The following is a 16,229-nucleotide window of genomic DNA, read 5'->3' on the forward strand; positions in this document are numbered from 1 at the left end:
ATATTTTTTGTATCAGGACTAGACACATAGTCCTTCATAACCTCTTTTTTGTAGAAACGGTTGGTTGGCCCGTTTTGAGACCACCACCGTTATGCTCATTGTATCAGTTATCTTTAGTCTCATAGACCTTCACGGTCTCCCAAAGACTTTAATAAACTTTCTTTCTTTCTTTCTTTCTCTCTCAAATACGCTGTTACATCCTACAGGTGACAAGTGGTAGCCTACATTTTTCCCAAGACAGGTGGCAAGTGACAGTCTACATTTTTCCCAAGACACCACATTTCGGATGTTTCGCCGAAACGTTTCGAGACGTTTTGGTGCCCTGAAACACGTTTTTTGGTTGCACTGCCTGTAGGTACTATATCGACGACTATAGAGGCTCAGATTACCACTATGCAGTCTGCAATGGCAAAGATGACCAAGTGGGTAGATGTGGCAAAGTGGGAACCTGTAAAGGCAACTATTTCGGCCACCCTCTTGGAGCAGCAACAGAGGGCCAATAAGGCCCTCAACATCAAAGTCGCAGTATTCCCCGCACAAATACCATTCCCGTGGGTGACACGATCACCTTTGTGACCCCCATTTTGGGGGTCTTAGAGCATGGGATCGAGGGGGCCTAGCGAGTAGGGAGAGATCCCAACCGAGAGTAGCCCCTTGTCATACGCTTCTGGGACACCCACGCACGATTGGCAGCACGTCGACGTAGACAGACCTTGCGTGATCACCCTACGATATCCATGGATGAGGACCTGACACCTTTACAGGTCGAGGAGAGGCATGTTCTCTTACAACAGCGGGATGTGGCCTGCAAGGAGGGAAAGTGGGTTGTGGTTAGAGACGGCCGACTTATGATAGGCCCCCATAGGGCACCCACCCACTCTTCTACATAGGGAGGCGGGGTCTATGAAACCTAGGATACATAGTCCCTTTCATGCACCACCTCGAACTGCAATGGTATCTTGTGGTCTGATCTAGGAAACTTCTCAGAATCCTTTACAAGACGAGACATAGTCTTTTACACAGAGACACACTAGAGCCCAAAGCGCCCACTACCAATTGTCAGCAGATACACATGGGAGTCAGCGTTCAGAGAGGAGACGAGGGAGATACACAGAGTACAAGGATCTGGAGGAGTGGCGGCGCTCTACAGATCCTCTCTCATTGGGACCATCTTGATCAAGAGAAGAGATGCACGCTCTAGATTCACGTGGGTCCGAATCCGACGCACAGAGAGCCGGGATCTCTTCATAGCAGTTCCCACCTAAGACATTTCACTTTGCCAGGGATACATGTGAGGAGCGTGAGACGTCTCCATATGTATCTCTCTATCTAGACATTCTGGATTTCTCGAGTCGCAAGGAGTCGTCCTTGTTTGGGACTTCAATGCAAGGACGAGGAAACTTCATGTACCGCTTCTAGACTTCCGGGATGATTCCATACTGCTACCAAACATTGACCTTGATGAGGTAGGGATGACACAAGTATCTGCTGACAGACAAGGGCCATTCACATCATACGGGCATGCACTTTTGGACCTAAGTAAGGTATATGACCTCATCATGTATAATGGTCTTGAGCTATGGACCTCCTCAGGTGGCTTCACTTGTTTCCAACACGGAGGGGGCTCTAGCGTAGTTGACAACATCATGGGATCTCTTGCCTTCAGATCTCGCATTATTGACTTCTCCGTTTCACCACTCCCCCCTGGGGCAAACCACACTTCCCTCTTCTTCAACATCTCTATCCCCCGCCCCACAGCACCACACACACTGCCGACCACACACACCACTTATCATGACATACATTTTGATCACGATCTATCACCCGCTTACTCTGCACGGCTATACACATTACTCAAATACATTGACCACATACCCCTACTAGAGGACCGCGCCGTGCTCACTCCACGAGGCTGCCCTATTTGCCTTTCCGTACACCACATTACCTCCTGGTTTTGTGCCCTGCAATAGTTGGTACGATGAGGAGTGTAAGGTTTTTCGCTGACAACTCCGACACGAGGCCAAATATAGCCTTCCGAGCGAACCTAACACGATACGTGAGTATCGTCGTCTAGTACGTCGAAAGAAACATGCATTTGTCCACCAAAATGAGGAGGAACTACTAAACACTCGCAACTCCAAAGATTTTTGGTGCAAGTTCCTTGAGGGAAAGTCACCCTTACCCATCACTTAAACTCAAGTCTGCACACCTACGTACGTAGATTGTATGACATTCCCAACCAGCCAGCCTCGGACTTGTCACACTCACTTCGTCCTACCACTTGCACTCTTTTCACCAACAGCGGTGTCAATGATGCGACATTGAAGCTTCACAATGGCCGAGCGAAAGATCATGAGGGGCTATGCACTGCGTTTATTGCATATGGGATTGCTGTCCTAGCCTCGATCTTAGCAAAGCTTTTCAATGACGCAATTTGCTTTGTCTTCCCACACACGTGGACCCCCTAACACTTTCACACCCATTCACAAGGCAGGAGATCCCATGAGGCTGGAAAACTACAGGACCATTATGATTGGGCATGTCATGTCCAAGATGTATGCATCAGTACTCGACATGGAGGTCAGCAGGTTTGCAGAGATGCAGGGACTTAGGTGTTAGAAATGACCCAACAGAGGGTACACACAGCGGAAGACTGATAGTATTGCCCAGGAGCTCACACAGTGTGGTGTGGGGTGTGGAATCACAAATTTCTTAACTTAATGTGCACAGATGTGCAAGCCAGTAAACAGACAATGCTCAGAGACAAATATAGAAGCAACACTATATATTTCCGTCCGTCCACAAAGTAGGACAGGTTACAATACCAAAAGGTTCTCCTACCAAATGTCAAGCACTTCTAGATCTCTGAGCCTGCGTGCTCCACCTCAAGCGTATGTAGACTCTCTGTCTAGAGTGTTCTTCTCAACCTTGCTGCCCTGAATATCAGCCTAGGTAGGCAGCCCTGCAAGCTTAGTCTGCAGCTCTTCCTTCTCTCCTGGTCCTCCGGGAATAGGCTCCAAGAGTAGGTCTCCCGCTGCTCCTGACTGCTTGTCTTTTGCTGCTCCAGAAGATGTTAAATGAGGCCAAGGGGCCTCTCCTTTTATAGGGCACAAGGCCCTTGAACCAACCGACCTGGTAGGGTTATTTGGGCCGACCAAACTGCCCCCCCCCCCAGTCTGTAAACTGACCTGGTTGGGGGCTGTTCTCCAGACCCACATGGCCACATGGCAGCCTGCCATAGGCCCAGGTACTCTGCCCACCTGCTGGCCCTGTTCCAGGCCTGTTACAGGCTCCATACAAGGCCTAAAGGCCCTGCCATGTAGGCGCCTTTGACCACTGCAGATCCCGCCTTCAGCCAGGACACCAGCAGCCATGTCCTCCATCCAGTAAGCCTCCGTACAGCCCCGTACAGTGGGTCCGTACTCTGTTGATGTCATCACGCCCTTCACAGGCCCTGTTGCAGGCCGTACGCCTGCTCTGAAGTTGTGTCTTGCCAGGCCAGATCTAGGGCTACATGCCCCTGCCATCTCTCCTGCACAAGGTCTCCTTTGTGCTGCCCATGTAGCAGCCTAGTCATGTTGGTCTACCTCCCCCATGCTCTCCTCATTTGGGGGCTTACAAATGGGGAGGTGACCTTTTCCACACCCCCTCTCACTGACACATCCAGGCCCAATGCCAACACGTCGATGATGATGCTCCAATAACTCCCTAGTCGTAGTCCTCTAGAACATTTTGATGTCGAAATCCTTTCCTAGCTTTTCATCCAGTGGCTCCTGCTCCACTAGGTCTGGTTCCGCTTCCGCACACCATCCTGGTACACAGGTCCATCTTTGGTAGCACCTCCTGGCACCACCTCCTTCAGTCACATTCCTGCCTTTGAACTCAAGCAATCCAGCCATCACGATCTTCCAATTGTCCCCCTCATAATAAGTGAACAACCTAGAGTCTTCCAGGCACCATGCTCTGAGGGTCTGTCTCAACCCGTCCTTCCTTTGGCAAGGTATGCAACCAATGAATATCTCCAGATAACCTAAACCATGAACTCTCACTAAGCTCTCAAGCAAGTACTCTTCTAGCTTCAGTACTCTTTGTCCATCACCTTCCAACAGTTTGCGTCCGAGATTTGAAGAAGCACCCAAACTTCCCCTTCTGCCTTCGAAGAAGACCAATTCTCTACAATCTCACATTAGCTGAGACAAATGAAGAGCAGAGTCTCCCCACAGCATGCTATAAAGGCTCAAATATAGAACATCAAGTACAGATCAGACCCTCGTACTGCTAGTGTGCTTGCTCCGAAAGCAAACCATGCACCTGATCGAGGCACCCACCACTAGCTTGTGAAATCCTCTACTGCTGCCTTCTGAAGTACAGCATCCATTTGAACAGAAGACCCCAGGGCACTCCATGAAATCCACCCTCGTGTCAGTGTCAACAGCCATGCACTTGGTCAAGGCAGTGAGGGATCAACTGGCACGTACCGAATCTCCCTCTTCAATATCAAGATTGTAGAGCTGATGCTGAAGAAGTAAAATCCGGGAGGTGTTGTCTGTCTCGTATAGATCCTTCAAAGTGACCCACGCCTCTACTGACATCTCGGCCATCTGGATGTGAGGAAGCACAAAGTCCGCCGCCGTAGTCCCTATGATCAATGCCAGGGCATGGGCATCTTTATCTTACCAAGCTTTGAGCTCCTCTCTATCTACTGACAGTATCTTCCCCTGTCTGTCCACCATGTCCTCCAGCTTCGCCTCCACTCCCGTTGTCAATTTCCATAGCTTCCGAGCCACTAAATGACTCCGGATCTTCACTTTCCAAGTCGGGTAAATTGTCCCGTCCAATTTCCCAGACTCTCCAAAGTTAGGGATAGTGAATGAAAGAAAATTGGGGGAGGAGGAAGGGAGAGCAGGGGCTGAAGAGGCTGTAGAGGTTGACATCTCTGCTGCTTAACCACACAGCAAATTCAACCAAACTCAATCTTCAGTAGACCAGAACGTTGAACGCACTTGACTGAACCCGAGTCACCGTCCTTCTCGCAAGGGCATTGTCCTCCAATCGTGGAAGTCAATTCCCAAGAGCTTTTGAATCAGGGTCATCCTTCAGCAAGGTCCTTGCCTTCAAGCTCTCACACCTCTAGCCTCCTACTTGGGCTATGATACCATGTTAGAAATTACGCAACAAAGGGTACGCACAGCGGAAGACTGATAGTATTGCCAAGGAGCTCACACATTGTGCTGTGGGGTGTGGAATCACAAACTTCTTTAACTTAATGTGCATGGATGTGCAAGCCAGTAAATAAACAATGCTCAAAGACATATATAGAAGCAACACTTTATATTTCCGTCCGTCCACAAAGTAGGACAGGTTACAATACCAAAAGGTTCTCCTACTAGATGTCAAGCACTTCTAGATCTCTGAGCTCGCGTGCTCCACCTCGAGCATATGTAGACTCTCTGTCTAGAGTGTTCTTCTCAACCTTGCTGCCCTGAATGTCAGCCTAGGTAGGCAGCCCTGCAAGCTTAGTCTGCAGCTCTTCCTTCTCTCCTGGTCCTCCGGGAATAGGCTCCAAGAGTAGGTGTCCTGCTGCTCCTGACTGCTTGTCTTTTGCTGCTCCAGAAGATCTTAAATGAGGCCAAGGGGCCTCTCCTTTTATAGGGCACAAGACCCTTGAACCAACCGACCTGGTAGGGTTATTTGGGCCGACCAGACTGCCCCTCCCCCCCCCCCAGTCTGTAAACCAACCTGGTTGGGGGCTGTTCTCCAGACCCACCTGGCCACATGGCAGCCCGCCATAGGCCCGGGTACTCTGCCCACCTGCTGGCCCTGTTCGAGGCCTGTTGCAGGCTCCACACAAGGCCCAAAGGCCCTGCCATGTAGGCGCCTTTGACCACTGCAGATCCCGCCTTCAGCCAGAACACCAGCAGCCATATCCTCCATCCAGTAAGCCTCCGTACAGCCCTGTACAGTGGGTCCGTACTCTGCTGATGTCATCGCGCCCTTCACAGGGCCCTGTTGCAGGCCGTACGCCTGCTCTGAAGTTGTCTTGCCAGGCTAGAGCCAAGGCTACATGCCCCCGCCATCTCTCCTGCACAAGGTCTCCTTTGTGCTGCCCATGTAGCAGCCTAATCATGCCTTGGTCTACCTCCCCCATGCTCTCCTCATTTGGGAGCTTACAGATGGGGAGGTGGCCTTTCCAACATTAGGGCCAAGGGCCAAGCAGGATTTTGGTGCAAGACCATGGATCACGTACTTGCACTCAGGGGTGTCATAGAAGAGGCCAGGTCACGGAAGCAGAGAGTATACTGTTGCTTTGTGGATTTCCGCAAAGCCTTTGACACGGTCCCACAAGCCCACGTCATCAGACGCCTGCAGACGTTGGGTATGATCAGGAGATCATATGGGTTGTTATGGCACTCTATGTTCGGACAAGTGCCGGATGGACGGAGGAGATTATGAGCACCATTGGGGTCAAGCAAGGTTGCCCGCTATCACCAACCTGGTTTGGCCTCTACATAGACGAGCTCGAGAACTTCATAGGGGGGCTGGTTGCTCTCTTGCACCGCAGTACTCTCATTCAGATTCTCTTATACGCAGATGACGTGGTTCTGATGTCCTCTGTTGAGGGCCTCCAGCGACATTTGGATGTACTACAAGTTTTTGTGAGTCACATGATTTGAAGGTCAACCTTGGCAAGACCAAGGTTATGATCTTCAACACATTCTGAGCAGTCATGCATAGAGAGCAGTTCACATTCACATTTAATGGATCCCCAGTCGAGATTGTCTCCTCATATGTCTACCTGGGTGTCGTCTTCTCTGGCCCGATTTTCACGATGAGGCCAACGATGCAAGCCGTTTGAGCAGGGGATATGTCTCACTTGCTTGCTTGGAGAGACAATGCTTCCACTCACACTTTCAGGACCCTCGGACCAAGGCATTCTCTTTGACTCCTTGGTCTGACCAGCAGGCATGTACGGCAGCCCTTGTTAGGGGCTGGATCTCTCAAACACAGAGTGGGCTCGAGTAGAGCAACTACAAATCCTTTGGCTATCACGGAAGATTCGAGGCAAGCCATCAGTGCCACATCATATCATTCAGGCTAAGTTCGGCGCATCTCCACTGCAGCTAGATGCTACATTACCTACCTACACCGTGTCAGGCCGTATCCCTGAAGACTGTCTCTGCGTCCTGAGTAAGTGCTCCTTGTGGTGGACCACCCGGCGCCGCCTCATGGATGAAGGCAACGAGGCATCATTGGTGTGGTGGGTATGTAGAGAAGTCTGGATAGTGGCCCAAAACCGGCCCTAAAAAAGCAACTGTATCGACCTCGGATCTTGTAGTACATAGGGCATCTAAACATGAAGCGCTCCTCGGACTCCACCTCCTGTTGATCACATAATGTGCATAGGCGTCTCTCCTTGGGTATCCCCTCAGCTCATCTGCTCTCGATGCAGAGTCTGTGTGATAAGACTCGAAATTGTCCGATAGAGATCCTCAGTGAGTGTGGCAAGTGGATCCGAGTGTACTCTGGTGGGACAATGAAGCCCTCCTCCTAGATGCGTAGGCAGTGGTCTGTAGAAACTGAGCTTCACTGGAAGCTCCCTCAGTTCCAACCAGGTCTTGAATGTGTGCAACTGTAATAGATCCTCTTGAATGACCTGGTTGACCTCATGGTATCCTAGCGGGATAGATGGAGCGTCTAAGCTATACTGGAAGGGAGGCAGTCTGTCTATGTGAAGCCCCAATCTCTCGAACCACCCATGTGTCTGGGCATACCAACCTCCCTCATCCCCACTGTTTGCGAGGTCCATGGACGAAGATAGAGCCAACCATGGCAATCAAAGTAGATCACAGAGTTCTTCCAGCCAGATCACACGATCCTCACAACCACTGATAGCAGGCACAGCAGAGACCCAGATCTTGAGGCATGCTGCACTCGACGGCGGACGGACATGCAGATCACATTGAGCGACCTCCCATCCATGTTCAGGCCTGGGAGACGACCCACAAGGGTTACAATAGCCTTGGTCAGGAGCAGAGTCATTGCCAGGAGACCAAGACGAGCAGCACCCACAGACAGTCGGCCCAGCGCTCCATCACTGGCTACACATCGGTACCTCTCCGACACACATATACCCTTGTGGGGGGCGCATTGCATTACACTGAAGAGATCCAACCATTCCTGATGGTGATTGATGGTCGATGATGATGATAATGGTGATGATGACGACGATGATGCCATTACTGATGATACGACTATGTACTAGTTAGCAGTTAGCATTCAGTGTGGGTGACGATGCTTGTTTAGTAGCTCCACCTTTCTACTTGTTGTATCAGTTTTCTATCAATCTCATAGACCCATCGGTATTCCAAAGAATTTAATAAACTCTCTCTCTCTCTCTCTCTCTCTCTCTCTCGGCTCCGAGCTCTCAGTTTGACTTGAGGTATTGCCAAATTCGCATTGCAGAGAAAGATAAAAGGAAAACTACATTTGTCACACCCTCAGGGATGTATGCATTCTGAGTGATGCTATTTGGTTTGGTCAACGTGAAGTTCATATGGCCTTTATAGATTACTTTTGCATCTACACCTCAATTGGAAAACGTTTGGAAAAAGGCTGGTCTGGCTCCAAAGAGAATAGATGGTGCTCAAGGATATTTAAATCCCAATAAATGTCATTATAACAGAAGACAGGGTAGACGCCTTGGACACATCATTTTAGTCAAGGGAATTGAGGTGGACCATAAGCAACCCAGCAATTAAAAACTTTCTTGCAGAAGGTCACAGATTGTGGAAGGTTTTCGTGGGGACTGGGCCAGGTGCTTCGTCGTTTGCATCAGTTTTTAAAAAAGGGATGATGTTTGAGAAAGTGAAAGAGATGCGAGAGAGAGAAGGCCTGTTGTGGTTCCACCTGACTGGAAGAAAGATTTGTTCATTGTATCTGATGATACATAGTTGCGATCTTATGGCAGGACAGGGAGAGAGAGAGAGAGAGAGAGAGAGAGAGAGAGAGAGAGAGAGAGAGAGAGAGGGTATATGCAGCCTATATATTATGCTAGTTATTGCCTAGTGAATGCTGACATAAGGTATTCAAACATAGAGAAGCAGGGGCTGCCCTTGATGTTTGCTATACGCAAGTTCAAATCATACTTGCTGTCTGATCCATTTGTCTTTTTGGTAAATTCAATGATCATATAATATCTCCTAAAGAAGCCTAATCCTGGAAGGAGATTTGCCAACTGGTTGGTGGAGTTGCAGGAATTCAGTTCTCTTTTGTCACTGAGAACTCAACACCTACTATCTTGCATGGTCTGTCTCCCTACGTCAAAGAGTAGGGAGGAGATATCTAGGGTCCTTATGTGAGTGCCCATCTGAGGTCAAGTCTGTCGTGTTGTGCACTCTGGCTCTTTGCTACATCTAGTCCCTTGCTCTCCCTAGCTCGGGTCACTGGAGAAAAAGTGTGTGATTGTCCTGCCTGGGCTGTGATAGTCCTTCTTGTACTCTCTGTGAGCTCATATGAGCTGATCTCAATGTCTTCGAGCCTCGAGGATGAAAACCGCCATGCACTAGAAACTACAAGAATGCCGTCCACGGATCTCATAGTACACAAGGCATCTGCATTTAAAATGATCCTCTGTCTCAATCTCCGGCATCTCACATAGAGTGCAAATCCATCTCTCACATGGGATGCCCTATATCCGCCTTGTCTCAGCTCGTAGCCTATGTTAAGATACCCGGAACTGTCCAATCCAGAGCATGTGGGAGATGAATCTAGGTGTAGCCCATCAATTCACTAAACCACTCCTTTGAGATCCGTAAGCTGTGATCTTTGTAAAAGCTGAGTTTAACCGAAAGCTCACGCGGTGTTAACCAAGACCTGTATGGGTGGAGCTGCAATAGATCCTCTCTAATGACCTGGTTCACCTCGTAGTAGGTGAGTGGAATAGATGGAGCCTCAAGGCTCTACTGAAACGGTGGCAATTTGTCCATTTGTAGTCCAAGCCTTCAAACCATCTACATGTCCAAGCATACCAGCTCCTCTCATCTCCCTCTGCCTCCATTGTCATGGATGAAGTCAAGGCTAGCCATCGCAATCTACGTCGTCCGAAAGTCCCTGACTCTATGGAGATAAGTGACAATCTAGAAGACTACATCAAACCGTAGAGGGGTGGTCCCAAACTCTGCTAGTACGATCTGGTGTGGGACCGAAGGCTTCGAATTATCCAAGCAAGAAGTAGAACCTTAAGTCTCTGTGTGGGACCAATCTCTCTCTAATAGGTCTGTCTCCTAGAAGGGACTACCATACATCCCAGCGTCAGACAAACGAATCAAACAAAAGAGACATGGTACCGGGGTCCTGAAAATGTGAGTGAAAGCCCTAACGCTCGAGTCTGGCTAATGCAGCATACCCTCTACTCAAACGAGCATGCACGGTTGGTCGCATCGTGAAGATCAGGCCTGAGAAGAGAAACCCTAGATATCTATAGGATGCGAAAATCTCCACTATTGCTCCAACACATATAAATTGCTCCCGATGTGCGCTGCCCGAGATGTGTTGAAGATCATAACCTTGGTTTCACCCAAGTTGACCTTCGAATCATGTGTCTCACAAAAGGACTAGAGTGCATCCAAGTGCCATTGGAGACCCTCGGCTCATGAGGAGAGAAGAACTACATCATTTGGTATAGTAAATTGAAATTAGGGAACCAACTAAGGGTGATCGAGCGCGTCAATATATAGGCCACACATGGTTGGTGATAAAAGACAACCTTGTTTGACCCCAATCATGCTCATGATCTCCTCTGACTACCCAGTTGAAGTCCTAGCTCTGCCTGAACCTCACTCATATAGTGTCCGGACTGCCCAAATTATGTCCTAAATGTATCCTAGATCCAATAGTCCTTGGAATAGGTGGGCTCGTTGTACCGTGTCAAAAGCTTTGCAAATTCCACAAAGCAACAATACACTCACTGCTTCTGTGCACGGGCCTCCTCAATGGAAGTAAATGTGATCCAGTGTAGCATGATCTGCCCGGAAACCTGCCTGCCCCATATCTTTGAATCCCTCACTCTCCGCCAAACCAACTGACCTGAATGCCAACTGCTAATGCATAAATCTTGGACACAACATGCCTGGTCATAATGATCCTGTAGTTTTCCGGGCTCATTGGATCCCTGCCTTATGGATCGGGACAATGGTGTTAAGGGTCCAGGTGCGAGGACAACTGTTGCAAATGCTTCATTGAATAACCTTGCTAGGATCGGGTCTTAATCCCATGTGCAATGTACTCATAGCCCCTCACGATCTTTGGCTTGGCCATTGTGTAGCTTGAGAGTTGCATGATTGATATCACTGGCGGTGAGAGTGAGCATGAGGTGGGACGAGATAGCTGTGAAACATTTGCACACGGTTTGGATGACCTCTTGAGATAGTAGCGGATCATGGCCACTTTCAGAGGAGAGATTCTGCAGATCTTCCTGTCCAAACTTTCAGTTAAACATGGATTTCTTCAGCATACTATCCACAGCATAATGGTTTGGTGGAAAAGACCGACAGGACACTACGCAACATCATTGCAAAAAATGATTGTGAAGAGTAGAAATGAATGGCAGAAACAGTTGCCTACAGCTTTATGGGCCTATCATATTACACATACGGTGGCCACTGGTTTTGCCCCATTCCATTTGGTCTATGAAACAGAAGCTATCTTACTGATTAAATTGGAATTGCCTACTTTAAGGATGGCATTGGAGCATCACATAGATATGGCAAAGGCATATTAGCTAGACCTCCTTTTTTTGGGAAAAGCTGGATGAACAAAGGCAAGTAGCCTTAATTTCAAGTGAAGCACAGCAAAGGATTATAAAATCCAAAATGAATGCAAGGTTCATTCAGAAGGTTATGAGGAGTATGAAAGCTGGCTTGAGCATAAGAAGTCTTTGGTGAGAAGGGAAGGGCCTTATGTGATCCTAAAGGCCTATGCAAAATGGAACGTATGATTTAAAGGAGCTGATGGAAAGGTACTTGGGGAACAAGTAAATGGATTCCGCCTTAAGATTTCCTCACATATGGATATCTTTCTAGGTTATTAGCAAGGATGACAGATTGGTTCCCTCAGGATAGTTTTTTCTGGTGAAAATGAAAGTGTATAGCTCCCTTCAGATATGTTGAAGTTGCGTTACAGATTGATTTGGCGAAAGCAATGACAGAGCAACCAACACACAACGTTTTTGAAAGCGAAAACAAGCTCAAAACTCACATTCTCCTTTTGAATCGCGGTCCAAGGAAGATGTGAATAGTCTCATTCTGAAAACTCTCTTTCTCTCTTCGTTGAAATGCGATGAAGTTCTATGATGTTTTTCGTCACAAAAGAATCCTATTGTTGACAGGTTAATGATGGTATATGCATTGGTCGACAAGACAGCATTTTTGCAGCAGTTGCCGATCTAAAAGGACGCTTCCACTCCCGTAGGGTTGGCTCCGTTGATGATCAGAAGCACATGGATTCTCCTTCTCAAAACGATGTCAAAGCTCTCACGCTTCCACTTCCGTATGGTTGGCCCGCGTTGATGATGAGAAGCACATGGATTCTCCTTTTCAAATCGATGTCGAAGATGATTAGAAGTGCTAGACCATGCGCTTTATACACGTACATCTATGGGCTGATCTCAATGAGTAGACGATCATCCGCCGTAAGATAGTGGCAGGACAACGTTTTGCGGCACAGTTCTTAATCAGTCTATACTAGCAAAAACTAACTTAATGAAAAGAGCTCACAAAAGTATGGTACCAGTGTTAAGTACACTCGGTCTTCCACAAGGTGCCTCTCTCAACAGAAGTCTGCCACGCCTTTCGAGTGCTTGGAACAGGATGCTTCCATGGTACCAGAATGAATCGGTAAGGCTACAATTGAAATGCTCCAGAGCCTACATTAAAATGCTTGCTCCAGAGCTTGATACAACTCTTTTCGCGGATAATGTACAAGACGCGAAGATGCACGCAGCTCGAATTTCGTACAATTCGTGCGCAAACCAGCTATCACAAAGTGCAGAACGGGGTATCTCTATGGTTGCTGTATTTCTTGTTCAAGTTTGTCAAAAAAAGTGCTTCGCATGGTAAGGAACACGAGACGATGAAACAGTTCAGGGGAAGTCGTCCCTCGGGATGAAGAATTGCAAAGAAGCATCTCAAAAAGCTAACTTCGGGTTAGCCGGGTTAGCTCCCTGATGAGAGTGGGACTCAGGAAACTTAAATGCCGAAGACAAACAGAAATATTTGCTGAAGGCAATCAAATGCGGAGGACAATGCATCGCAATGCAAACCGTCAGCCAGGACAGCAAAGAAACTACAAGGTTTGACACGAGCTATAGACAGCAAACATGCGAATGATCGCTCGATTCAGCTTTGGACAGGCGGGCAGCAGCAGGAAACTGAAAGGATTGAGGAGAAGGGAGAGAGACAATTACCTTCTTCTTCCAGTGTGCGAGGGAAGCAGATTGAGTGGAGCGAGCTTTGACGAGAGCCAGAGCTAGGGCGAGCTTGACATCTTGGGACGCCATTGGAATCCGCGGATGGAGAACTGCGCAATGTTCACCTTCAAAGGCTTGGGTCTTTCCTACTTGTACGCTAAATTACACACGTATACAATTTCTTAACCATCTTAAATTAAACACACCTTTAAAATTAAATTCCCATTAAAAATAACATACCACAATACCACTACAAATACACAACCCACCATGTTTTATTCCATTTCTATGAATATTTACAAGCAACCTTATGAACCCGCCACATGGGAATCGCTCGACACTTCAAAATCATCGAAAATTCGACCAGACACAAAATCCTCGATGGCAAACAACTAACATTAATTCTTCTTGATAAACTGCACACAGCAGTTGTTAAAGATATCTCCATGGAGCACAATGACAAAACCCTCTCCATAGCTTAAACACAGACCGCGAGCAACCAAGAGAGTTCCTCCAACAAACCAACATCATTGTCAACATAGAGTCAAGCAAGCTCCTACGAACACCACCAACAAGAGAACATCTCCATCCTAATAGCACTCGCACCAAGATCAACCAAACTTGGAGAAGCGATACCAGCCGAAGCAAGATCAACAACATCAGTAAAAATGCCATCTCCACTAACAGAAACCCCACCAATGTCTACAAAAACACCTCCATGGACTACACCAAAAAATTCCCGACACCACCAACAGAAACAAATGCACCACTCCCAATAGCACCCGCAGCAAGCAAACCAATACTAACAACAACAACACCCACATAAGAACCACAATAAACAACTAAACCAAGATCACTAACCAAAGCACAATTCACACAAAGACCTGAATACGATTGCTTGCCAACATCAAAGCCACCTGCAAAAAGAATCCCAAATACAATCAACCAATAGCTAACAAAAACAAAATCCAATCAAAGCACCACTAGAACAATCCACAGTAACCACAATAGCATTTGAAATTGTGGACATCCCCACAAACGTAGCAAATCCAACACCAACACCTGCAGAAACAAAAAAACATTAAAATCTCAAAAGATAGTCACACAACCAAAAATAAAATGAAGCTATGCATACATCCCATAAGAAACCCAAAGGAGGAACATCTTGACCTTCACAACAAAAACTCCATCGACCATCTCAAAAGACAACTTAACATTCTCTTGAAGCACCTTTCGATAACTCCTCAGCTTACCAAACTCATCAAAAGGGTATGCGATGATTGACTGAGAAGGAGCAACCTTGGATAACTCCTCAGCTTACCAAACTCGTCAAAAGGGTATGCAATGATTGTCTGAGCAAGAGCAACCTTGAGAGAATTACTCTTATCATATTTCCTATAGCTAGACACCCTTTTATGACATATCACAAGTTGTCCTACTTCCTCAAGAACCTGGCATAGACTAAGTAGACTGATTGTAGATGACCGCATACTCTTATTAGTCCTCCTCCCACCAACATCACACTTAATTATACCCAAGATCGAATGAATCAACTTGCTCGATCGCTTCTCACTAACAGGGCTTGTGTTGAACCAAACCTACAAGAGACACACAACAAGCTAAAATTTTTTGAAAACCACACAAACAAACAAATAACAAACCAAAAAATGTACCTCAATAGCAAAATTATCAATTACTTGCAAAAACAAATACTTTGAATTAGGCACACCATCTTGAATAGCACGCAAATGTTGCACCAACTGCTCATATGTCAAAATTACATCAGGTTCATGCACCTAAACACCTGCATGAAAATCAATCTTCTAATACCAGTTTAGAGTAGCAACATAGTTCTTGCTAACCCTTTCGTTGTACCTGCAAAATACAACACACAAGCATTAGTACACCAAAATACAACACACAAACATCAGTACACCAAAAAAACATAACATACAATCACCCAAACAAAACCACATGTAACAACTTACTCCAACGTAAGCTCCTAGCTTGTCTGAATTCCAAATGAAATTTGACCTCAGTGAAGCTCTTTCCCACCCCCCTGATATAAAATCTCGAAAGGTAACAATAGCAAACCTTCTCTGAATGCCACAGGGATGATAGATATCTTCCAAAATTATGTGTTGCTCCCCCACACCAACAATACACCTACTATCTTTCTCCTCACCACCACCCTATTGAATAGAAAGATTCATTGCAAGCTCAAGAGCAACCTGGCTTGACTTAAAAATCGGATTCTTCTCAATATTGAATGGCACCTCAACCACGCCAAAGGCATATCTTCACGTCCTGCTCCCTCCTCAACATCTGCCCAAAACATTGGAACATCCCTACCAAAGTACAGGGTGGGTACAACGACCATCCACGTTAACTACTTGTAGCAGAACATGTGTAAACATACTATTGAGCTCCTTATAATGCAAACACTCCAACCTCACCTTTGTATCAAACCCATTAACTCTCCTCCATTGATCAAAATCCTTTACATCACTCCAGTTAGAACCCCCCTCCCTCCCAAGCCTCTCCTCATCCTCATTGATCGGCAAGCAAGGCACACTTGAACAAACAATGCAAACCCAACATCATAACCATAACAATCCTGTACCACCACAGGATCCAAAGCTACAGAAACGCCAACTTGAGAAAACCAAAAAAAAAAAAGGTTCATCAACACCCTCCATCCCACCACAACACAAAGATCCCAATGAACTAGTGATATATAAAGACCTGCCATCACATGAATCCC

At 47.0% G+C, this 16,229-nt stretch overlaps 1 protein-coding gene across 1 annotated transcript in view; it reads right to left on the reverse strand.

The window, feature by feature from the left end:
* Positions 1–16,229, reverse strand: part of MPS1 (multipolar spindle 1) — a 60,543-nt gene that overhangs the window by 37,110 nt on the left and 7,204 nt on the right. Inside the window, exons 3-12 of the mRNA XM_087373192.1 lie at positions 16,041–16,105; positions 15,560–15,657; positions 15,328–15,340; positions 15,163–15,225; positions 14,787–15,063; positions 14,447–14,527; positions 14,248–14,382; positions 14,039–14,188; positions 13,863–13,881; positions 13,463–13,622 (exon numbers count right to left, since the gene is read on the reverse strand). Coding sequence (XP_087229318.1) covers positions 13,463–13,622; positions 13,863–13,881; positions 14,039–14,188; positions 14,248–14,382; positions 14,447–14,527; positions 14,787–15,063; positions 15,163–15,225; positions 15,328–15,340; positions 15,560–15,657; positions 16,041–16,105 — 1,061 coding nt within the window. The remainder of the gene's footprint in view (positions 1–13,462; positions 13,623–13,862; positions 13,882–14,038; positions 14,189–14,247; positions 14,383–14,446; positions 14,528–14,786; positions 15,064–15,162; positions 15,226–15,327; positions 15,341–15,559; positions 15,658–16,040; positions 16,106–16,229) is intronic.

This window comes from Dipteris shenzhenensis, chromosome 4, assembly GCF_047967505.1.
Source record: "Dipteris shenzhenensis isolate YYH24624 ecotype China chromosome 4, Dip_SZ_1.0, whole genome shotgun sequence".
NCBI classification, from domain to species: domain Eukaryota; kingdom Viridiplantae; phylum Streptophyta; class Polypodiopsida; order Gleicheniales; family Dipteridaceae; genus Dipteris; species Dipteris shenzhenensis.